General features: G+C 31.9%; 3 protein-coding genes across 4 annotated transcripts; 2 read left to right on the forward strand and 1 right to left on the reverse strand.

Annotated features, from left to right (window-relative positions):
* Positions 1-603: 603 nt before the first annotated feature.
* On the forward strand, positions 604-15,580 carry LOC145746409 (uncharacterized). 2 transcript variants are annotated; one of them, XM_082564691.1, is made up of 20 exons: positions 604-635; positions 3,232-3,310; positions 3,510-3,646; positions 4,380-4,506; positions 4,947-5,153; positions 6,055-6,192; positions 6,900-7,085; positions 7,410-7,591; positions 8,678-8,843; positions 9,010-9,069; positions 9,153-9,208; positions 9,351-9,399; positions 9,612-11,804; positions 11,999-12,108; positions 12,219-12,362; positions 12,700-12,911; positions 13,610-13,784; positions 13,928-14,161; positions 14,303-14,435; positions 14,680-15,580. In XM_082564691.1, the coding sequence occupies exons 2-20, from the start codon at positions 3,232-3,234 to the stop codon at positions 15,228-15,230; spliced, it is 5,139 nt and encodes a 1,712-aa protein (XP_082420817.1). In that variant the 5' UTR covers positions 604-635; the 3' UTR covers positions 15,231-15,580. The 2 variants fall into 2 exon arrangements, with proteins under 2 accessions (XP_082420817.1, XP_082420818.1); XM_082564692.1 differs by having other exon boundaries at positions 9,720-11,804.
* Positions 15,581-15,722: 142 nt separating this feature from the next.
* Positions 15,723-16,960, reverse strand: LOC145745933 (uncharacterized). Its single transcript, XM_082564113.1, has one exon. The coding sequence runs from the start codon at positions 16,958-16,960 to the stop codon at positions 15,848-15,850; it is 1,113 nt and encodes a 370-aa protein (XP_082420239.1). The 3' UTR covers positions 15,723-15,847.
* A 1,246-nt stretch (positions 16,961-18,206) lies between these two features.
* On the forward strand, positions 18,207-23,446 carry LOC145745934 (zinc metalloproteinase nas-36-like). The gene is made up of 13 exons (XM_082564114.1): positions 18,207-18,310; positions 18,529-18,689; positions 19,022-19,142; positions 19,213-19,342; positions 19,669-19,841; positions 20,008-20,256; positions 20,504-20,639; positions 20,910-20,914; positions 21,215-21,310; positions 21,807-21,958; positions 22,136-22,428; positions 22,606-22,688; positions 23,004-23,446. Exons 1-13 carry the CDS (start codon positions 18,250-18,252, stop codon positions 23,138-23,140), a joined length of 1,797 nt encoding a protein of 598 aa, XP_082420240.1. The 5' UTR covers positions 18,207-18,249; the 3' UTR covers positions 23,141-23,446.
* The last annotated feature ends 2,197 nt before the right edge of the window (positions 23,447-25,643 follow it).

Here is a 25,643-nt window from a genome sequence, read left to right on the forward strand (position 1 = left end):
TTGTGTTATTCTTTTTAAGGGTTATGTTAATATAATTAGATTGGCCGTATAACTTTGCTGCATGATAATCAAAGACCTATGAAACGTCAATTAATAAGCTATGCAATTTGTGCGCCGGTTATGCATAGGTTTAAAACTTAGACATATTTGCCATAATAACTACCTTGTTCGTTAAATTTGACGTGTCTACGTCGTATTGAACAGTGGGAAAAAGTCGACTTGATTACATTTTGGGTACATTTGTTTAGCATATTTTTACAATAACATTACAGCGATTGACAGTAAGGTCAAAAGTCACTAATATTATACATAGATATTTTGCATAAATGTATGACATTGCCAATGGGTAAGGCAACCATTTTTACAGATAAAAATTTGTAGAAATCCGGATAGGAGAAAATTTAAGAGCAGTTTAGGCCGTTGTTCCTGAGCGCTGATGAAATATATTTTTATAAAGTCTAGTTATTTGTTTTACAGTCGTGCCAAGCTGCGACCGATCTGCGTTATTTTTAATTTAGGGGAATTTTTCTTTAAAGAAGATTAAAATGTGTTTATTATAATAATGAGTCAATTTTAATGAGAAGAAACGAGTTCTTGAAAAAATTAAAATACTTGAAAAACAACATCTACAAAAGGTATGAATTTTTTAACTGTTTTTTATTTTTAACATTTAATAGTGTTTTTTTTTTTATTTTTTAACTTAAATCTTTTAATTTGTTTCCAATTTAATAGAAAGTAAGTGCCAATGAGGTATTAACATTTTAAAAATAAAATTTTATCGTTAATAATTTGATTTACAATTTAATTAGTTTATTGTTCTATCTATTTTGTTTAGAAATTAATTTAACATACTATAAAATAATCCACGTCTGTATTATAAATTACCTCAACGCTTCGAATACACAAACGTGATATAAAAACTGCACCTGTTGACTGCACATTGAAAAGTCACACTGCTAAGTGTTTGATTAGGTTTTTTGTTTTATGATCGAAGGGGACGAAGTGACCAATAACCTTTGAAAAGTTTTATTAAGTTAAAAGATTTAGTAATAAAGTTTAGATGGTATTCAGAAATTAACTATGTGTTGGTATTAAGTCGTAAGCCACAATCCATGCAACAGAACTTAGATTTAAGTCAAATACAAGTTTTTATTGTTTATGTTTAAAGCATAAATCATAACAGGCTTTACCTTTAACAAAACAAAAATATTTTAACTTTCGACAGTTGTATTGTTGGGTACCAACCACTGTCATTAGATTAGTGTCAATCTGAACACATAATGCTTTAAATATAATCAAGTTTTAAAACTGAGTTTTAGGCTTTTACTTTTTTTATTACGTAGTTGGTATGCATTCCGCAACAAGTACAAGTTCAAAAATAAACTTAGAAATTACCGAGATAAAAGTAATGTGGTAGCGCTTAATGTAGTGACGCATTTTACTCGCGTTAATCCTATTTCTAGGCTCCAAGACGTTTGCTGGTGAAACAAACATTGAATGCCTGCATGACCTATCAATGTAAGAACGTATTGGCTTACGGCCATACTTGATTTTAGGGTTAACAAGTAAACGCTTATTGAAGGATGTAGTCTTTGCACACATTTTTCCTGTTTAACCCCGATGGTATTCGTAATTCTAAAAAGTCACAATAAACAAAACCAATTATTTTAGATTAAGATTTCGCTGGTAAATGGAGTCATATTAAAAAATTAGATATAAATTTATTCTAAAATATATTTATAATTTTAAGATATAAGTATTTGTGCTATTAAACATGGTTTGTTTTAAAAAGGATAGTTGATCGGTTATGTTATTTTATTAATGCGATTACAGATTTTTGATTACTTAAAAAAAACGTGCGCTTCGATTTAGTTCGGGACTGCTTCAGTCAAGCTAGGCCTCGCATTTCAGTAGCAAGGAAGACTAACTGTGTTGTTAGAACGCTTATAAAATTTAGCCGTGATATGTGGTTAGAAATCAAAGGCTATATTATGTCAATCAAATTTGTGTGATGCAGTTAAATTACAGTTTTACTTTTATTAAAATACGTCATCGTTCGATTTTTGCATGAGCTCGGTGGAACAACTAGTTTTAATTGTTACCTGTCCAGCTTGCGTTTTCTTAAGAATTACTTGTAGCAACCGAGCCGTTCCTTTCATTTCGACAAAACCCGATAATTTCGTCGTTGAATTTAGATAAGAAATAAGTTAAATCTTATAATTAGCATGTTTCATTTGAAGAGCTAGTTGGCCAGCAGCTGAGCACACGTGAAAATTAACCAAAATTCCGCACAAGTTTAACTTCCGTACAACAAAGTTACACTTCCTCGTTTATTTTAGGCACAAATGTCATTATGTCAATTAAGTCAGAAAGTAAGCGAAATAAAATCATTTTTAGATACAGAAAGGCGATGCTACTTTTTATTACAAATGTATGCTGTGGCAATAAAATACCAGTTTATTATGAGAAAATGGAGACTTTTTAAGTTTTGATAAGTTACATAAAAAGTAAATCTCTTCGGGGGAAAAAGGTTATTTTAACTTGTAGTGAACGACCCAATAAACAGTTGGAAATCATATTAAATGCCAATATATCAACTCGCTTGTCTATTGCGATCGAAAGTTGGATTTTCTGTCATTGTTTTAGGCTCGTCGCCGCTAGTTCCAACTGGGCCGTGACGTAACAGAGGGAATTTTAAACAATGCGTTTTTGCTTCAATTGAATTCGCGCTTGCAATCAATCCAATACATCACAACATGCATTATTTTTAGCATAAAAATAGAACTTTGAGCCACGGAGATAAATACTCAAGGCTAGAACGATTAAAAAAAGGTTGTACGCATGCCAATAAGACTTCACCATTAAACTGCATCGATTAGACGGTACAGTGTTTAACGAGCGATGTAACAAATTAGTTGCTGTAAATGGTCAAAAGCACAATTCTTTGAAAGTGTCGTAAAGGTGACGGGCGTTTAGTGCACTTATAATACCTCAAAGTCAGGGTTTAGATTAATACGGCCTCGTAAACGTGATGTCTAACTTTTAATAACTTAACTTGACTTTTTAGAAGCGTTTTTGTACATTATACAGCAAGCATTGTTGCAGGCTTGTTTAGTTTAACTAAGCTAGAATTAAAAAATGACTATTAGCAAAAGGGTTATGTGTTTTTTTATTAGGCTCGAATTTCTATAGAAATGTAATGGGTTTAATTAAACTCTTTTTGTTTGTTAGATGTTTTTAAGAAAATTAAGGATGATTATACTTTATGTCATTACGTTTGGACATTTAACACATCAAGCGCTAGGATTATGTAAGTACAACTTTTTTTATTAAAATTTAAATAAAAAACAAAGTAGATCACATTTTGTTGTAATTGAAAATATAAAAACCCTTTGAATATCTTTTTAAATTTTGCCAATAATAGAAAAAACTTACAAAACCACTTAATTAATATATAGCTATGTCGCCAAATTAGCCTAATTTTTATAAAAACACTTTTACGCCTACAGCTCCACCAGTGGGCTTAAGTGCCACTGATGTTTCCACCCACAGTATGACAGTGGCGTGGCGCGCCACGGAGCCGGTGAACACTTATGAGGCAACAATCTCTCCTCTTGACGAAGGGGAAACAGCGGAGGAAACCCAAGTACGAATAAAACTAATTCAAATTTTGTTTAACATTTTGTGTAGATTTTTATATTTTTACCTCAAAAATTGTTTCGCATGGTGAAGCTACGATTTAAATTATTTATGATAGGATAAGAAGCACTTTTACATACTTAAAAAAGTTATATTTTTCCATATGTAATCCATTTGTAAAATCACACCAATTCGCATACACTTCGAGGAACAATAAAAAAACAAAAACGCTATTGTAAATTTAATGAGCTTACGCGTCACAGTTTTTCGTTATATTAATCTGTAAATACAGCGATCGAATGGAATAAAGGATTGTCTATTGCCGGTAAGTATCCTGTAATCTTGTCGTGAAGCTTATATAGCTATGCAGTGTGTTAATGTGGATTTTCGAATCCAAATTTGGCCGGATATTGGTTTGATAATTGCGAAAAGATGTTAATGAGCTCCGTGTTTATTAGCATATAAACATTGTTTGACATTAATACAAAGGTTAAAGGGTTTTTCTAAAGTTGTCTAAACTTTTTAAACAAGAATAAACAAAAATCCTACATTTTAAAATAGATTCAGCACGTTAAACGCTTTGCAGACATGTGTTTTGCATAATACGTGTTATGTGTATTGATTGTAGCCCTGCGCTCACCTTTACCAGTTTGATTTCCATTTTGTTTTTACAACTGACTCAAAACACGAACACGTGCTTCTCTATTTATATCTTTTACCTTATTATTGCTTTTATTTAGTTTATAAACGATATTTATGCAACCTGGGTCGACTTAGTTCCGGGTAAAAATTATACTGTTGACGTCATAGCCTTTTCGAACGACGGAAGGACAAGTAGTGCGCCGGCTAGTGACGTGTTTACAACTCGTAAGTATATGTTTGTGGTCAAGCATGCTCTTGAATATTTTAAAATTTAAATTAAGGTTAAACTCAGACAACTTGGCTTGTTAAAACTTTTTTAAAGACCGAATTTGGTCATACAACTTTAAATTGGTATTTAATATTATCGAAAACTAGTTAATTAAATATGCATTTATCTGAAAATCAAAATTTCGAAAACGACATTTTACCAACATTTAGATTAAAATTGTTTTAAATTAAACTGCTTTTACTAGAGCATTGGGTTAAAAGAGAGAGGTTGTTTGATCTTATTGTTGGTAAAATGCGGTTATTGGGCATATATTTCGGTCAAATGTTTATTCGGTAAACTATATTAGTAGTGTTACACGACAATATTCCCTCGGGGAAAAGATCGACAAATTAAGTATTTTTAAAATTTAATAAAAACTGTTTGTTATTTTAAACAGAACCGATGTCACCTTATCAAGTTCGGGTGTCAAAGTTCGTGAACCCGGTGCTCTCAGAGTACCAGGTGGACGGTGACCGGACCATGATGTTCCCCGTATACGGAGCCGTAATCGTGTGGGAGAACCCGGACGTGGGATATTTTAATGGATATAATATTTCGGTCTCGCCCCCGGACGGGGTGATTCGGCTCCCTATTTACTTGCAAGGTGGGTTGTCTTTTATTTCCAAAAAAAATTAAGTAAACATTTTTGGTTGTTAAGGGGCGTTTGTTGAACAATTTAACTTTTTAAAATTGTGAAAAATGTTATTTAAAGGAGGTTAAATAGAACACTTTTTTCGTTTTTAATGTTGTTTAAACTGACTTTCTCCATATAAATTAAAGGATTAAAACTGCATATAAATATTGATAAAGTGCAATTTTAAATAATCTCAGTCACAAGAATGTACTTTTTCTTAAATAATATCAGTCCACTTTAGTCGCAACTAAGTGTAAGTTAAAAGACGCTATTAAATGTTACAGTTTAACCCAATGGGAGAGCTTATTCTTAAGCAAGTTTAGCGGGTCACTATAACAATACTTTATACTTGAACCCCGTACGTAAAAAACAGCCTGATAGAATGTTAAATTAAATCGGGAGCTCAATAATAATACGTTAAAGTATCGCCTTACTGCAATTGCAACATTCTTTATGCCACTTTTGTTACGACTGACACGCAATCGCTATTACGTCGTTGCTTTTTGCTCTGCCATTTGATGGATTATTCATTTAACTGGTCTTGCCACTTAGAAAAGGTTTCTTATCAATCAAATTTGGGACCAATTTGAATATTTTCTCATTTAATTTATCATTTCGTTCAAACGTTTAAGGTCACTACTGGCTTTGTCTTTAAGAATGACGCATTTCTTTTTGGCCTCTGTAGTAGGTGGCCAAATTGTTAATTATTGGTCGTAAAAATGCCAATTAATTAACATAATTTTTAACCATTGATTATTTTTTTAGCTTTACGTTATATTTTTACCATATTGCAACTTTTATAAAGAATTAAAGATAAATATTTTTTTATAGTTAAAAAAACATGCCAAAAAATTATGATTTTTATTTTCAGCTGCCGTTCCAATACCGCAGGCCCTTAAAACAAGACGAATAATTTGGGATTTAGTTCCTGGTATTTGGTATGACTTTGGAGTTCAAACCCGAAGCGGGGAAGCTTTTAGTGACATGTCGGTGGTCGGGGAAAGAATGCGTAAGCCTTGTGTTAAAACATTAAAAAAATGCTTGTGACTAAAATAAATACTAAAAACATATTAAATTTAAACTTTCACATTAGAATCACTTTTAATCCTACACCAGATTTAAACATAACAATATATAATTCAACACTTTTAAGGTGCAGTTAAATCTTTAATTTGAAAAGCAATTAACAGAATAATATGACCACCAACAAATTTAAATTTAAAAAATAAACTAAAAAAACAAAAAAACAAAAATGTATTTCAAAACAATTGTTGAACAAAAATGAAAAAAAAAACACAAAATTGTCGAATAACTCATAAATTAAATGTTTTTTATTATTGTTATTATCATATAGTTTAAAATAATGTATAAAACAGAGATATACCTAAAGTACACGTTCAATATGCAATACGTTTTAACTTTGTGGTAGGCATTTGTAAAATAAACTGCACACTTGCTCAAAATAAACAACTGGTTCTACTTATCTCACCAAAACCCGTTTAAACTTGATTATTTATTTTCGAGCAAAATAATTCGAGGTTAAGGCGCCCATTTAAGCACGATTTATGACGTCAAGAACGGCCAAACCTCTGAAATAAAAATGGCAAATGTGGATTATCCGGATCCAATAAATACCTAAACTTATATTAAAAATATTCAATAACAATATTTTAGCATTTTTTTAGATTTTTTTATTTATTAAATTTTATTTCAAAGCACCCGAAATTCCCTCCCCAATTAAAATTGTAAGGGTTTCGCCCACTGACATTGTGCTTTCGTGGGACGAGCCCCACAGAGGTATTTTGGACGGTTTTGTCGTTGAAATTGACCCTCCAACTGGTGATGTCATTGAGCCAGCTGACCCAACCGAGAAAAGAAGACTTATCACTGGACTTACCCCAGGTTTGTTGTGTATTTTAATATTTTAATAAAATATACAATAAAAAATTGATAAAGTGTTTTTTTAGATATATTTTTAATACAACAACATTACTTCAGCGTTTTACTATCAGAGTATTCTTTGGAAAGACATAATTTATGGTCATCTAAATATGATAGAACTTAGTGGACGCTATATGTATGACCAATTTAAAGGCCTTTAAAACATAAATTATCACTGACACTAGTGGAGACCAGATTACGACCATTACAGGCTACTAGTCTATCTAACAAATGAAAAACAATAGTTTGATAAAAACTATTATTTGATTTACTAAATATTTTTAGGTTCGATCTATGATTTGGATATATACAGTACATCGTTTGGGGTGCTCAGTTTTAAACCTAGAACAAAAGAAATAAAAACCCCGCCAGCCAGGCCAATAGGCCCAGTTGAAACAATAAGGTCGACAACCAACGCGATAACTATATCATGGAAAAGACCAACCGGCGTATTAGATTATTACGAGGTAATCTTTTTTAGTAAAATCAGGAGATGTAATTGTATGCAAATACTATTTGCGACAATTTATATATTTTTTAACTATTTTAATACAGTTTTCTTTAAAGGATTTTGTGTGATTTTTGCAAAAATAGATATTTGTTACGTTCAAAATTTTGGGATTATAAAATTTAAGCTTACTAGAATGAATGCATTTATAATTACCACAATATAAAGTTCTTCAGGGCATTTTAAAACCGTAAGTTTCGAAAAAACAAGAAAATTTTCTGTATACGAAAATTTCGAAAATATACAAGCTTATAATTGTGAAGTCACAACTTACAACAAGGTTTATTTCACGGAAAACGTAAATTTATTTACTGTACAAACCTAGCGGCAAAACAGCCTAATCAGATCATGACGTAACAACAAAGAATTTTCATTGTTTTAAATAATTAAATTCTTCGAGATATTAAGTAAAAGGAAAGGACCTGCGGACGTACTTGTCCTTAATTACGAATTACATTAATTCGGATTTAGCCTATTATGTCCTTATTGTAATATATCGTGTAGAAATGACACTGGTGCTTGAAAATGACGTAAGCGATATTGAGTGTTATGTCTGAATTTCTAAGAGGCTTGCTTGGGTAATTCCAATTTTTCAGCAAATCTTGGTAATTAGATGGTGGTGGAAGATTATATAGTAATGTAAGCGGATGCCGAAAGTTGGATTATAATTTAAACAAAATCAGTTACCACAAATATTTCATGTATTACATTTTTTATAAAATTACTTTCAAAATTAGACGCAAGAATTAAAATAAATGATTTGTTTTCCAAACTTGTGCACACTCAAATACTAGCCATTTTTATCTTTTTTTAATTTTTTAAAGAAAAAACCAATTTTAAAAGGTTAAATTATAATAAATAAATTTTAGTAAAAAAAAAAAAAAAAATTAGTTTAAACACAAAAATGTTTAACATTACCTCGTAATTAAGTAATTAAGCCCTAGATTGGTATTAAAGTACTAGAAGTTTACAGTAATGAACGGAATTTCTGTAAAATGAAAAAAAAAATCATTCAGATATCTCTTACAATTAACATTTTTTTTAGGTTGTATACTTTCCAACACACCGTGATGTTAATCGATTACGTCACCGAGTTTACGACACTGTAGTTGAGCTGACGTCATTAGAAACCAACACGTCATATTCTTTAATTATTTTCGCGGTCAGTAACTTACTCTACAGCAAGCCATTATATGGTTTTGCTAGCACAGGTATAGCACACATATTATTTTTTTCTACCAGGCTTAAAAATAGATATTTTAAACTTAAATATATTGTTTAGGATATTATTTTTTATATTTAAAAAAAAAACTATTAAAAATTCTAACTAATATAACTATATAAAAAAAATCTATAAACTCTAAATGTTTTTATCAGGACTTGATTTGACAACTACTGCACAAACCACTACGGCTTCCATTACGACTTCCACGACAGGTATACTCATCTTATACATAATACAAGTATTTAATCAAGGTTTAAGAACGAAATAATTTGTTAAATATTGTGTTTTATTTCAGGTGCAACGTTACCATTCGTAGTTGAAACCGAATCTGCCGACGAAGCTGGTTTTACGGTTAAACTTATTTTATCATATTACATTATTTTTATTATTAATTTGTTTAACTACATCGCAAAATTGATTGCGCTACGATATCGTACTACTTACAATTTTACCCTGTAAGGTTTTAGTCTAAATTTGTTGTTTTGTTATGCAGACTAAAGCAGAAGTAACAACTAGTATATCACCAGAAAAGCTAATCGAAGGTAATTACGACACAGCATAACCTAAAAAATCATTATTTTAAACCAATTTATGATTAATGCTGTATCTGGTTGCATGAATTTATTGTAAGTAACTGTAGTAAATCATTACCCATACACGGCCGATGTCGTCATCGCTAATCATTTAATCTTATCAAATTTCACAATCTGCCTGCGCCTGTGCTTGACCCTGCTTTTCATTTTGCTTTTTACAGCTACAACGCTAAACACGGTTGGGCCGGAAAAAACGCTCGCACCTCATCATTCTATCCCATACGAATTTTCAAGTTTTCCAACTTTTCCAACGACCAAATTTTTCCCAGGAAGAGTGACAACTTGGCCAAACGAGGAAACAACAAACAAAGCCGACGCGGCTATTGCGTTAGCTACAACAACTACACAAGGAACTGAAATAACTGAAACAACTTCAGCCAATGCTTTGCCTCCGGTAGAACGTGGTGATCAAGATCAACAACCTGATACGGCCACCACAATACCCAAAACCACTACTACAACCACAGCAGAACCAGAAACTACTACTACTACCACCACAACCGCACCAGAAACTACTAGTACGACCACAACAGCACCAGAAACTACTAGTACGACCACAACAGCACCAGAAACCACTACTACGACCACTTCGGCACCCGAAACAACTACTACCACCACTACGGCACCAGAAACCACTACTACGACCATTGCAGTACCAGAAACTACTACAACGACCACTGTAGTACCAGAAACTACTTCTACGACCACTACGGCGGCAGAACCCACTACTACGACTACTACAGCACCAGAAACCACTACTATCACCACTACGGCACCAGAAACCACTACTACGACCACTACGGCACCAGAAACTACTACCACGATCACTACGGCACCAGAAACCACTACTACAACCACTAAGGAACCAGAAACCACTACTACGACCACTACGGCACCAGAAACTACTACCACGACCACTACGGCACCAGAAACCACTACTACAACCACTAGGGCACCAAAAACCACTACTCCGGCCACTACGGCACCAAAAACCACTACTACGACCACTACGGCATCAGAAACCACTACTACGACCACTACGGCACCAGAAACAACTACTATGACCACTACGGCACCAGAAACAACTACTACCACCACTACGGCACCAGAAACTACTACTACGACCACTGTAGTACCAGACGCTACTATTGCGACCACTACGGCGGCAGAAACCACTACTGCGACTACTACGTCACCAAAAACCACTACTACCACCACTACGGCACCAGAAACTACTACTACGACCACTGTAGTACCAAAAACTACTACGACCACTACGGCGGCAGAAACCACTACTACGACTACTACGGCACCAGAAACCGCTACTACCACCACTACGGCATCAGAAACCACTACTACGACCACTACGGCACCAGAAACCACTACTACGACCACTACGGCACCAGAAACCACTACTACGACCACTACGGCACCAGAAATCACTATTACCACCACTACGGCACCAGAAATCATTACTACCACTACGGCACCAGAAACTACTTCTACAAAAAGTACTATCAAAACAACAACGTCAACTTTAACAATATCGACCACTTCAACAAAATTGCCAACACTCGTTTCAGATAAAATTACGGATGTACCAGCCAAAATTTCTACCACTCAAGATGTGACTTTGAGTGCAGAAACCAACGCACCATTAGTTGAAGAAACAACTTTATTGGTCACAACAACAAAGCCAGAATATGTCGTAGAAACAACAAAGAAAATGCCGCGCGATGAAACAAGGGATCGTGACGTCACGCCGATAGTAGACGAGCCTGTCGAAACAACCCAAGCCGCCAAGTTTTTAGAAACAACAGCCATCGATAAACTAGTGGAAACCACAAAATACGTGACTGTCACCTTGGAAGGCGAATACACCACAGAACCAGCACCTGCGTCTACTATTCCTGTCCGACCCCGCTTAATTACAGTGCAATCTGACAGAATAACTACCACCATGCCTGAGACCACATCCTTGTCTAATGAGGAAGCAGCAACTTCTTATAGTACCGCTGACATTCAAGAAACAACTGGCATTGATCAAACCACTCAAGAACAAAATACATACGGAGAAACAACGGTTCAAATAACCGCTACCAAATCTAGACAAACTACCACAAATTATCCTAAGCTAACCGAAGCCGAAGAAACAACTGCAAATCAATATGCAGAAACAACAAACGCTGATAACAATAACAGATATACCACCCAGAAAACTATCCCAAACACTGACGTCACAGCAGAGCAGGAAACCACCTCGAAGGACTCGACACTGACACCTAGCGCCACGAATGAAGTGCGTCAGGCTACGACAGCCGAAAGCACAACTAGTTCGTATGCGTCGACTACAGGTATAATTCTAACAACAATAACCAATAAATATACAAGTGTCTAATTGTGTTTAATATATAGCACTGTTTGTTGCAATTATGTTAATAGCATGATCGCGTACTTGTGTAGTATTAATTTACCTGTAGTTAATTACTAATATTTAAAAAGATGTGTATACCTATTTTTAGTTTAAACTTTGGTACCTTTTTAACAGACGGAGTTACAACGGGCGGTCCAACTAAGCCGAGTGAAAGAGTTATTCCAATTCGAGATGGTTTTTCAACGATTTGCAAACCAAACAACATTACTATTTTAGTTGATCAAGTAAATATAAGCGTTTTTTTAATGTTTTTATACATAACTCTTTCAAAAACCATGCAAATATGGTGCGTATAATATAACGTATAAAACTTTAATCGGAATTATTTTTGTAGGATGTTATTGGCGAATATGAAAGCAAATACGGACCATTACATTTAAACGATCACGAGAATCCAGCATGTAGAGGTGTCAAGGAGAACGGAGTATACAGATATACAATTGCTCCTAATATCCTAGATTGTGGAACACAAATGGAGGTAAAAACAATTTTGAAGTAAAACCTAATTTTTAAGTAAATTTACAATTTTTAGGTAAATTTAAATTTAAATTGCATTTTTAAAGCACTATTATATTTTTGGTATCCACTCTTATAACCCAAAATCATTTAACTAAAATAAAAACAAAAAAATTTAAAAAGATTTTTTTTTGAAATTGAGGTTAACTACTTGTCAGAAATGAAAAATGGTTTATATGGGTAAAATGTGGTTTTAACAGACTTTTTGGTCAAATGCTTTTTGGTTAAATGATTTCATGTGCTATAACAGTAATTCTTTATTTTGTGTATTTTTTAAATATATACCAATTAAATTTTAGTTGAACGAAACTCATGTAAATTTTACCAACACTGTGTCGAACTCACAATTTCGTAAAAACTGGCTTCAATCATTAGAAGATCGATCCGGTTCGGTGATTTTGGGCAGCAGGGTACCACGGTTACCGATGGTTTTTATTCACATGCAAATTTGGTGCACCTTTCCGATAGATTTAAACGTGACTTCGGAATATCCGTTTATACCAGAAATACCGTACGTAAAAATCTTGATTTTAGAATGAACTGGAATTTTAATTTACTTAAAGTCATAAGCGATATTTTTATACTCAAAAATTAATAAAGTTGGTGTCACTAAACACAAAAATGATTTTAACTTTAAATAATTTTACCTACTTTTTAAGTTATACAACTTAAAAAAAAATTAAAATTAATTAAAAAAAAGAAAAGGGAAGCCCTGTTTGTGATGACGTAAAAAGTACTAGCGTGTATACATTCACTACGCTACTTAGTACTTTCTACGTCACACAACAAATACGGTAACCTGGTTTTTTTATGTTAATCATTTTCCAGTATTTTTGAAAATTAAATTGTAAGTACCACAGACTTTTTTTTAAAGGTTCTAAAAGCATTTTATGATTCATTGTCAACTATACTAACGTGCTATATACATCATCTACGAAAATGCAAAACTCTGTAACATAACACTTTAAAAATCTCAATGTTTTCGTATCGTTTCCTAATTTCGAAAACGACACTTTTTTTAACAAATAAATATCTTTTTTTTAAAGAAGGATTAGGGTAATTAGAATTTGTAGACAATGTCTCATTGTTTGCAAAATGTTATGGGCATATGTTTTTTGGTTAAATGTATATTTGGTAAAATAGTTTTCAGTGATAAGACAGTAAAAATTAAAACATAAATTTTCCAATACTTTGAAATTTTCTTTTTAGAATGCAAATCTTAACATTTAACATTTCGGGTCGCGGTGAATTTTCGGCAGTGATGCAACTATACCGCACGGGGGCGTACGCGGTCCCTTACCTAACACCGCCTGCCCTTACTGCTGAAGAAACTTTGTATGTCGGCATTAATTTGTTGGAATCTCAAGACGATTCAACATTTATGGTAAAATCAAAGCTATTAATATAGCTCAGGAATGTTTTGATTTTTAAACTTCATGTTTTTTGTTTATAATCTTTTGTGTGAATTTGTTGACATATGAAAAAATATTTAAAATATTATTATACTGTACGTCTTATATTTTACAGGTTGTACGAAAGTGTTGGGCGACGCCCGATCGGTCTCCAGATCACCCAGGGTTTTACTCCATCATCGAAGACTACTGTGCACTACCTGAAAACCTGGGCGGCACAGTCAAGATTAATAAAAATGGTGTGAGCAAACAAATTCGATGGGAGGGTTCGGTGTTTAAGTTTGTCAATTACGACCATGTTTGGCTTCACTGCGAAATTAAGATTTGCTTTGGAGACAAGTGTCAACCGGTAAGTCCACTATTAAAAAATGTCTGATATCTTCGGAAAGGTCCTGCTTTTTGCCTAAAACAAAATGTTCTTTGGCTGTTCGAAATATTGTAGAATTGGCGTTTAAAAGTAACTGATTTCATTGGTTCTGTAATTTTGTAGAACTGCAGTGATGCATCAGCTAACTCGAGGAGTAAAAGGTCAAATGAAAGAGTTCATGTTCTTAGTACTGGGCCAATAGTTTTAAATAAAAATCCCGGAGGCCTCAGTAAAACTACAGAAACTCCTACCACAGGTATTTTAAAAAATTTTGTAAATCAATATCTTTAATGTGAATACACAGACTTAACGGCCCAAACATGGGGTAACGTTTGGCAGTTTTGAATATTTATTAAGTATATTTCAATGAGTTAAAATAAATAAATAATTATATGTAAGTTTCTTATATGTTTTTAAAAGATAAATATATCTCTTTGTTGAATTTTAAAACGACCTAATGCATAAACTTGTTTATATAAATTCATCTGTTAAATTTTTAGCTGCTGAAACAGTTGGTATTGAAGAGACGACGGTATTGATAATCGTTGCCGCTCTGTCTGCGGTTATAATTCTATGTTGCATCGTTATTGTTTGTGTCATGGCCAAATTAAAACGAAAACGCCAACAACGTCACAAAAGCTTGGAAAGTGCTACGTCTGCGTCGTCTGCTATGTCCGATTTTGGAAAACATGGTGGTGGTAGGTCGAGTTTAGAAGACTATTATGAAATGTCAAGACCCCCGGCGGATATGGGAACTTTCTGTAAATCAAGGTCTAAGAACATATACTCAGTCTCTCATAGCACATCAAACCTTGTAACCACTGGAGATTATGACACGGAAAGTTATTACGGATCAACATTGCAAACGGGGTCCCTTCCGAGACCTACCTCATCGAAAAAACACGACAACTTTGCTTTTTCGGGGTCCGTACACGACGTTCGGACACTGGATATCTCGTTCGACAAACCCCGGGATTCAAGTCTTGATTTTCCGCCACCGCCAAGCGATCTGCTGCATAGCGAACCGCCAACGGAATCTTATAGGTTTTAGGTATTAACTTACAGTTAAATTAGCTAAATGTGTAAAAATAAAAGTTCAAGCGATAGTTTCTATAGGGTGATGATATTTTAGCGCTTACTTTTTTGCGTCGGATAAGAGCGTGTATATAAAAAATGTCGATGATATTTTTAAGCTGTGTTTTTTTTCTTTTTCCTATTAGAATATATGCTTTTTTAATTATATTTCTTAATTGCTATGTAAATATTTTGCAATAAAAAGTGCTATAGACAGCTTCGTATATTTTGCTATTTGTCGCAGTCATGCCATAATTATTTCAAATATAAATATTTGCTTTTAACTATTTTAAATGTATGCCAACTCGTTTTAGGTTCTGGATTTTTACCGCCATTGAATAAATTAATGTTTTATGGTTTAATAAAATTATGAAGAAAATGTGCCTGGTGTTTTTTATTACGTCTAAATAAACTAGACTATGTTATGAGTCATACACAAAATTGTTTACTTTAAATAACTATATCCAACACACTTATTACTATACAGCATTATAGCTAAACAATACGCGGAAATTACCAATCTATTTATATTTCTATATAAAAAAATAACAATTAAATAAAAATAACGAAAGATTGAATTTAAAACGTTGTTGATCACTTTCCAATTTCAGTGTTTTTGCAATTTAAAAATGGAAAAATTATATTTCTCCAATCGACGTAGGAAAACAAAAGACAAAATATGTTAAACAATATGTCCAGTTCATACAAAATAGCTAAAATATATAACGGAAAGTAATCAGGAAATTGCATGGCGACTAAGGCCCCAACAAAGTCAGTGGTAATTCCGATGCTAGCTCCTATTAATACTCTTTTTACACACCTTATTAATCTTTGTTTCGATTTATTTCTTTTAGGGTTGACGTGTTGATGGGTGGTCGGGGTACTAGCGTTCGAAACAGACTTAGCATTGTGTCTGGTATGGGCTACAATCGGATAGACGAACAGGAGCGATAAACAACCTTGTATTCCCACAGTAAATCCAGCTAGTAGTATAAATGGCAAATAGCGGTTTAATTTCATTGTACTGAGAAGAGTAACGCAGCCGATGTTACTTGTTGCGTAGTTTCTCCACCAAATGTGCACAGCCAAAGTACTCCAAAAAGTGCTCACGATTAACCCACTCGTTGAATAGCTCAATATTGTTAAGGTTTTACTGCGCAGGTTACTGAGTAACGGGTTGCTGTAAAAAAGAATTTGTCGAAACCAAAGGAAAAGCATACAGAAGTGAATGGATATTCCTGTTAAAACGACCATTAACTTGACGAGGAAATTGCAAACGTGATTGGACACATCGCCCATATTTAACAAAATTTGCTGCTCGACAGCATTTAATAAACTAAAAGCAATAGATCCCAATAAAACAAAGTACATGCAATTTCTAGTACTACATTTAAACGACGTGCGTGTATTTCCTTTTTGACGTCTGGTTTTAGTGTAATGACTTCTTTCATTCGTAAGCTCATTTGGGTTGCTGTTCGACCCAGCTTCAGCAGATGAGAGTCTTCTACCTTTATCAGGATTACGTTCTTTAGAAATATAGAAAGAAACGCAAACCAACAAATAGAGGCTAACTGTTATACATGCGCAAGCTGTTAATTGACAAATCCACCAACAAATTTGAAATTTTGATTGAAGGCTGTCGCTAAATTTTAGACTGTCATCTTTTGGCGAAGACAAATTTAAAATCGTGCTAGTATTGTTTGTCATTTTAAAACTGTTTCCACAAGCAAGCGCTTAACTACAAGAAAAATATACGAACAATGAAAAATTATTGAGAGATCGAAACTTTGTATTACTCACTTGAAGGCAACTATATTGTGTTTTGCAGGAACTTGTTGTGCTTAGATTAATGGTAATTTTAATTAATAAAAAAAATTATCAAACATAAAAGATCTATTTTAGTTTATTTAAAAATTATTTGAATCAAACAAATTTAATTGTATTCTAGTTATTTAAAAAAATATTGTCATCTAAACTAAAAAAAATAATACTTTTGTTGTCCCATGCTTTTTAACACCCAAAATGTTATGCCGTTTTGTCGTCATGTTTGTTTACAAATTTTTCATCAGTTTGGTGGACAAGTTGTGTAACTATTTAAGAATGCACTACAATCTATTAATAAAATATGAATAAATCGCTATCTAAAAATAAAGATCATAAAAGCAAAGGTATTATACATATTTTAAGTTAAGCGCCCACGCTACCTAAAACAAGAACGAGGCAAGTTAAGCGCCCACGTTACCTAAAACAAGAACGAGGCTTTATTCAACTAATAACAGAGTATTTAGAAATACTGGCCATCACAAATATCACATAATGCTTTGTGTTTATATAACTTTGTGTTCATGTTCTTTCATAAGATGCTGTAAAGTTACTTCTATATAGTCCTGAAACCCAAACAGCAAGCTTATGATCAGGCAATGTTCTGGTTCAATAGTATTCAAAGTTTAAACCACAAAAGGCAACATAAGGCTGGGCCAAAGTAACAATAATTACCTCATGTTAAGGCTAAAAATTTAGCGTCTTACATTAAGAATAAATAAATATAAAAATAGATAGATTGTTAAAAAACATATCATCTGTTTTTATTACAGGTCATCGAGTATCCAAACAAGAAGAATGGAATTTTAATCCTAAAATTATTGTTGTTATAATTTTAATAATTGGAATCATTGCTGTGTTTTATATTATTATTGCAAAATGTATTTAAATATTTTAATTTTGTGTTTAATGTTTAAATGTAGCTTACTAGCTTAGTAATTTATTCTTGTTTTATACCTGTGACAGTGATAAAAAATTTTAAAGTAGAAACATCTACAAACCAAATTTTTAAAATGAAATATTTAAAACTTATAATAATTTTTTGGCAAAAATCTATTAAATATTTAACTAACATAAAGTTTGTATTAAAATACATAAAAACAATCAATATATTTAAACAGATTTTATTTTCAGTGACTACAAGTTCAACTAACAAGCAGATAGCTTGTGAAAATATGGCTTTGGCTGAAAAAGAAGAAAGTGTGGCTTCACCTTTTGATGTTAATGAATGTGTAGGTAGCCGACTTTATATTTAATTAAATAATTATTAAAAAGTTTGAAAGAAGTAAAATTGCACAGTTTTGCACATTTAAGGTTTTTTGACTAGTTAAGGAAAAAAGAAAAATATATGGTAAACAAAAGACACATTAAAGAAAAAGCATAATCTAAAAAGTCTTAAGGCTTATTAGTATTATTAGAATATTGGTTTATAATTTTTTTTGTCTAATCTGTAGCAAACTCTTGCTCTTTTGATGTAACTCTTTGCAGTGACGCTTGTCCATTTGGGTTTGAAAATGACAAAGATAACTGTCCAGTCAGTTGTTCATGTGCAGAGAAAGGTTTATTTGACAGCGACGTTCGATTTTTCGAAGAAAATATTCCCATGCTATTGGATGTAAGTAATAAAATTTGAAAACCTTGTTTAGTTACATAAATATTCTATTAAAAATATATGATGAGCGTTTTTTTTTAAATTTCATTAGTTTGACTTTAAACTTAAAATCTAAAAGCTTAATCCTGTCTCGAGTTGTCTTATAGCAGTTTGAAATGTTATTGAATTTGTTGACTGATATTTTATATGCTGATTGGTTTGTGACTCAACAAGAGTTTGTAGTTTATAGCACCTTATTCTAGAGCATTATGACAGTAAAGGAAGGTTAAATGTTCTATTTTCATTTTTTGTATTGTCTTAATTTTAATTTTTTTATCATGGTTTGTTTGTCACAGGAATTTCAACACAAGGAAGATGAGAGTATTAGTGTGTTTGCAGGTTCAGCTAGAAAAGCAGCATTGTGGAAAAAACAACCTAATGGAAGAGTGCATGTACCTTACTTTTCAAACAGTCCTGGTATAATTTAGTTATTTATTGGGCTAAAATAAAAAATCATAATTTTCCTTAATTTTTTTATACATTTTAGATGCTTACACTTTGAATCAGGTTGCTGCGGTATCAAATTATTTATCCCAAGTTACTTGTATTGATATTTTACCAAAGAGAGATGATGACAATAGTACTTATATCTTAGTTTCCTATGGAAATGGTTGCAAGTAAATTATATTTAAGTTTTTTTAACAAATTTTTATACCCTGAGAATATTTTTTATTAATTATTGTTAATACCTAATAATTGATCTGTCAATTGGTTTTGGGCTTAGCATGAGTTTGTACCATTTATAATTCCTTACGCAAGGGCACTACGTCATGGAAAAAGTGGAAATCAAACCAATAAATGTATTAGTCAAAAAATTAACATTTAAAGTTTTATTGTAATTAGCTTAATAGGGCATACTTTAATTTTGCATTAAAAGTTAATTTTTATTTTTAAAATCATCAGTGAACCAAATATTTACTGTTTTAATGCCTAACTTTAACAGCTCAGCTATTGGAGCAAGCAGCCTTGAATATCAAATTTTAAGTCTGGGTGAGGGTTGTGCTCATTTTGCCGTGGTTTTACATGAGTTCTTACATGCATTAGGATTCTGGCATGAACAGGCTAGAACAGATAGAGACAACTACATTGAAGTACAATGGGATAACATTGAACCAGGTAAAAGTAAATATCAAGTTTCTTTATATATTTTTTTGTTTTTTTCTGATTTTTTAAATGGAGCAAGTACTGAATTTTAACTTTTTATGGTTTTAAATTTGCACAAATAAATTATTTGTTTCTAAATAAATTCAAAAAATAAGAAATTCAAAATTTTTTTTTACAGGAAAAGAACACAACTTTAATAAGCGAACCAATGAAGAAACAATCGATGTGGGTTTTGAATATGATTACAGTTCATTAATGCACTATCACAGTTTAATGTTTCGAGCTTATAAAAAGCGTTCTACATTCGTGAAAATCCCAAGTCAAGAACTAATTAAGAAAAGGCCGAACAATGCTTCAAAAACAGACATAGCAGAACTTAATGCGTTGTATGATTGCAATTCTGTCACTGCAAAAAGAAGCGAAGGAGGTTGATGTATTTACTTTATTTGTTGTATGTATAAGTGTTCGGAATAATTTAAGTTTCCACACAATCAAACAAAATTTAACTTACATATTCAATTACTTATTTGTTAAAAATAATTTTCTTTTTATATAAAGTACAACATGTTTTTCCACTTTACTTAGCAAAAAAATTTTGAAACAAAAAGTGGTCCAAAACTATTTGCAAACGTTTTAAGGGCTTAAAGTATAATATTTCTTTTTCTGTTAATTAGGTTTATGGACAGAGTGGGGTAGTTGGACAGAGTGCAGCAGGAAATGTGGAATTTATGGAAAAAATTTAAGAAAAAGAAAATGCCAAAATGAAAATGGAGAATTTGCTTATGGTTGTGTGGGAGATAATACTGAAAAGTAATTAATTTGTTAATAAAGAAAAGATAGTTCAAAAGAAAAGACAGTTCAAAAGAAAAGATAACAGCTTACCGAATAGACTATAAACGCAATATAAGATCGGCGGTATGGTGTTAAATGTGGAACACATGCTTTTACAGTTTGGTATTGTTGTGATTCCAATAATTATATTCACAAATATAAGTCAACTTGGGACTACTTGGTCAAAATAAGAAATGTTACTCAATGTTTAGGTCATAAAGTCAAACTTTTTTGAAAAATTTGTTTAAGATGTGGTTTGTTTGTTTCACACTCACATTTAATGTAAAATATTAAATTGTCTACTGTTGTGTATAAAAGTCAATAAAAGAAAAGTGGGTTTTAGGTATATCTATTAAAGTCATGTAATATTTAATATTTTGGAATTTAAGATCAGAAAATTGTTTTCTTTTTTATTTCTTTTTATGTCTTATTGTTTGATTTGTTTTTTAAAAAATGTTTTTAGGGCATTTTAGACACATGCTTTAATTTAACTAAAACATATTTTACAAATGAAACCTTATATAATTTAAAATAACTTTTATTAATATTTTAAGAAAATCATGTAACACAGAATCTTGTGGGGGTGAGTTTACATTATGGAGCAAATGGGCGGATTGTACTGTTACTTGTGGTACTGGAAGACAAGATAGGTAAGTCTTTAAAATATCATCTTAAAATTGTTTATTTTCATTAGTGCATGAAAACAATAAATTGTTTTAATTACTTTCTAGTTTATTGCCTGCGCCACGGGCTGCATTTTTTAGTCATAATAAGGTCTCAACTTGCAAATACTATATGCTTGTGATAATTTAATCATGCATTACAAACGGCAGTTTTTTTAGTTTAATGACTTTTAGTTTAGAGATATTTCCCATCGAGCGTTATTATATAGCCTATAAATTTGGTTAAACTAATAGTATAGAGGTGTATTTACAACATTACAATATATCAAGGCAAAAATTATTTTTTTACACTTTGTTTAGAAAAAGAGGTTGTACTGTAAAAGGAGGTTGTAGACGAGGTGTATTAGCGTATATACAAGGGAGAAACTGCGAGCGAGGCTCATGTGGTAGACTATGTGTTTCGATTAACTTAATTTCACTATATTTTATTACTTTATTTTCTAATGTATACTTTTGATTTTAGATGCCCTACCTGAAGGTTCGCCATCTTGGACTCCTTGGACGAAATGGTCTGATTGTTCACCCACGAACTGGGGTGAGAGAAGGACGAGAAAGATGAAATGTCTGTCTAAGGAAAAAATTCCCTCCGTCGATTGTCTTCCTTATGGAAATGGGGTGGAATTATTATTTCATTTTTTTTGTTAAGATAGTGTTGAGCTTTACATTAGTAAGGTTTAAAACTATCTCTTAACAATTTTTAGTTTTTGTTAATTTATATTTAACATTTTTTGTTAAAACTGTTGTTATGATTTTTATTTATTACATTTTACATTTTTTAAATGTTTATTATAGAAATTAGAATATGCCAAATTTGGCGAAGATTTGGGTTATTTAACTGAAACTGAAGATTGCAATGAACCAGAAGCATCCACAACTAGCAAACAACCAACAACAACCAGTACTAACCCAACAACAACTACTCTAGTTTCACAAACAACAATTCTAACTTCTGCTACAACTATTATTACAACATTAGCAACCACATTAGTATCAATAACTACCACAAGTGAACCAGTAGGTGGTGTTTGGACCAAGTGGGAGGAATGGTCTCAATGTTCAGCAACTTGTGAAGGAACCATAAAAAGGTGGCTTGTTTTTTATTCTTGTTGATGGTTCAAATACCAATTTAATCGTTCAATTTTAAACAAACGCTAATGGAGCAATGGTTGTTTTTAAACATTTTTAATGTGAACACTTAGGTGTTTTTTTTTATTTAACCCTAGCTTGTTAAGGTCTATAGTTTACCGGTGCTTTAAATACAGAGTAAGACAGTGCAAGGGAACAAAAAGTTGTTTGGGTGAATTTGAAGAAACAAATCCATGTGGGGAAGATATTTGCAAGTCAGGTGGTATCAGAATTAGCTTAAATAAATTTAAATGCACAAGAGATGTAAAAACTAAAAACAAATACTTTTGTTAAAGATGTAGTGTATTTAAAATCTTATTTATTATATTATAATATTATTAAAGATTATTAATAGGATGGCTTACTTTGCACATTTTTTTTTTTAAACACAAAAACACAGAAAGCTTAATTGTAACATAAAATAAAGGTTTTTAGCAATCGTTAGATACTAAAACTAGAATGTATAATATTTGAAAATAATAAGCATTGTTTCAAAGTTCTGCTGAAAATAATATTTTTTTTATTATTTTGTAAGGTATTACCTCTGACATGTTAGGTCAGGAGGTTTTTGCAGTGGAACCGATATGCAAGTATGGTAAAATTTCAGTGGGAAAGTTTAATGAAGATGATAGGATGGATCTAGTTTGTTATTATCCTGATGGATGGGTGTAATATATACTTAAGATTTTTTATATAAATTAATTTTTTAAGAAGTTTTTTTACTGGATGCAAGAAATAATGTAAATTATTATATGAATTGTTCCTTTTTTTCATAATTTTAAGAATTTTTATAATTTGTTTTTTTGCTCATCAATTTAATAGTGTTTATTTACTATGATATGGAAGGTTCAACTTTATGGCCCAAACGTAGAGTAAAACAAGTTGCCCCAAAACCCGGTCTCAAGATACATTTGACAGTTTAATATCAAGGGTGTTACAGCATAAAAGCAGTAGGGATTAAAACCAGGATCTCATGTAGTAAAGCCAAGTGTTTTTACCATTTCATCACACTGCCTGTTTTAAATGAATTCAAATATTTTTACAGTAGGTTATATTATGCTTTACCAAGTGGTGCATTCGACTCAATATCATGGGAAGGAGCAACACAGTTTTGTAGATTTGTAGGAGTTGCAAGTAATAATATTCATCATATCACTGATGTTAATGGAGATGAAAAAGACGACCTATTATGTCAAAATCCCAAAACTGGGTAAAAAAATATTCTTGTTTTATTTTTTTAAATAAACATTTCTGTATTAATGTGCATGTTTTACAGCTTAGCTTGTTGACTAGCAACTATAATGAGGTACTGCTTATTTAGTAAGTGACGTTTAGAACACAACATTAGGCCATTGGTACAATTCCTGATGCTTTTATGTCATACAGCCTTTGAGTAGGTTTATGTAAATGGTACAAACTTCTCATGAATCCATAACCTGTAAGCAGGTTGACTATTAGTTGATAAAAATTATTAATATGATTAATAATCTGCTAAAGGCATCCACAGACTGGGTTGGGATAAAAAAATTATTTTTTGTGGAAATAAAGGTCGGTTTTCTAACATCATGTATAAACATATTAGAATAAAAAAATGGTTTTATTTAAAGGGGCGAAATATTATAAATATGTCGAAAATAAATATTTACAATATTTCCATTTAGACAAATTGAAATAAGCTTAAGTAGACACGGAATATTTCAAAACAAATTAGATTGGAGAAAATATAGAGACATTTGTGGAAATGATGATTCTACACTTTTACATGATATAAATGGAGATGAAAAAGCTGATATTATTTGTGTAAACTTTGATTTTGGTGTTAGTGCTATATCTTTAAATACAAAGAAAGAAGAAGAATAAAATTTGAAACAATATTTGTATTCTTCTAATTGAATTTTGTGTTTTTGATAGATTAAAATATGTTTTTGAAAGAGGCAATGTGTATATTTTTGAAATCAATCTGTACCGGCAGCGAGGTGTAGTGGTAAGAAAACTTGCTACACCACACATGAGGCCGTGGGTTCAATCCCCACTGCTCTCATGCTGCAGTGCCCTTGAGTAAGGCGCTTTAAACAATATAAACTCCAGCATAAATACCGGGAAAATATAATCTATATAATATCCCGAACTGCTAAAGGCCACTCGAGACTGGATCGGAGTAACTGATATTACTCAATGTTTAGGTCGCGCATTCGACCTTCCCACATCGAGGATAAAGATATATACAAAAAATATATATATACGCTATTAAAAATTAATTTTAAGTAGTGTTTACAAAATTTTTTTCTTGTTTTGAAATTTTTTGTGTACTTGGTTCAATCTTTTTGGGATCGCTAACACTATAGTTTGCTAACCTTAATCTTGCTCAAGCCATAGCTCGTGCTATTTTGAGAGCTAGTCGCGAAATTTGTGACTTTGCCATATAGTGCTTTAAAATTATTAGTATTGCTTTTTAACTGTAGTTAGTTATTTAATATATATCATTTGATAACTAGGATTTATTTGATGAATAAAATATGGTTCGAAACCGTTTGATCATTTTTAATTAATATCTATTTAAGTAAATATTGATATAAACTGGGTTTAAACAAAAAAGCTCATCAAGGAATTGCAATTGGAGCACAAACTACGGGATAGAGATTTTTTGTGACGCTTACAGGAATTTACAGCGCAGAACAATACAAACCTAGCCCAGTCTCGACAACGTAAACATTTTAAACAAATAAATTTAACAACATTACATATAAAATACCTTCAGATTGGGTCGACGGAGACTGCTACAATATTATTTGTGTTAACTTTGATTTTGGTGTTAGTGCTATATCATTAAAAACAAGATGAAAAAAATAATAAAATTTAAAACAATATATTTGTCTTCTTTTATAGGGGGTTTGTGTTTTTGATATATTAAAATAATATTTTTTTGAAGTCAATGTGTATAGACCCTATTAAAATTTATTTCAAATTTAAATTTTAAAGATCGATTTTAAATAATATTTCAATTTTTTTCTATCGTTTTAAAATATTTTGTTTACTTGATTTAATTTTGTTGGAATCACTAACCCTGGTTTGCTAACCCTAATCAAGCTCAAGCCCTAGCTCGTTTGATTTCGAGAAGCAGTTGCAAATTTTATGACGTCACCATATATCGCAAAACTTTACAATGCGTATACCG

The sequence above is a fragment of the Corella eumyota genome, chromosome 3 (assembly GCF_963082875.1).
Source record: "Corella eumyota chromosome 3, kaCorEumy4.1, whole genome shotgun sequence".
NCBI classification, from domain to species: Eukaryota; Metazoa; Chordata; class Ascidiacea; order Phlebobranchia; family Corellidae; genus Corella; species Corella eumyota.

Excerpts from the sequence above, each read along its gene's own strand:
- LOC145746409 (XM_082564691.1), top strand. The coding sequence starts at position 3,232 with ATGTTTTTAAGAAAATTAAGGATGATTATACTTTATGTCATTACGTTT. Across the intron at positions 5,154-6,054 it reads GCTCCCTATTTACTTGCAAG|CTGCCGTTCCAATACCGCAG; the intron begins GTGGGTTGTCTT and ends TTTTATTTTCAG. Across the intron at positions 9,209-9,350 it reads CCGACGAAGCTGGTTTTACG|ACTAAAGCAGAAGTAACAAC; the intron begins GTTAAACTTATT and ends TTTGTTATGCAG.
- LOC145745934 (XM_082564114.1), top strand. The coding sequence starts at position 18,250 with ATGGCTTTGGCTGAAAAAGAAGAAAGTGTGGCTTCACCTTTTGATGTT. Across the intron at positions 18,690-19,021 it reads ATATTCCCATGCTATTGGAT|GAATTTCAACACAAGGAAGA; the intron begins GTAAGTAATAAA and ends TGTTTGTCACAG. Across the intron at positions 19,343-19,668 it reads TCCTATGGAAATGGTTGCAA|CTCAGCTATTGGAGCAAGCA; the intron begins GTAAATTATATT and ends TAACTTTAACAG.
- LOC145745933 (XM_082564113.1), bottom strand. The coding sequence starts at position 16,960 with ATGACAAACAATACTAGCACGATTTTAAATTTGTCTTCGCCAAAAGAT.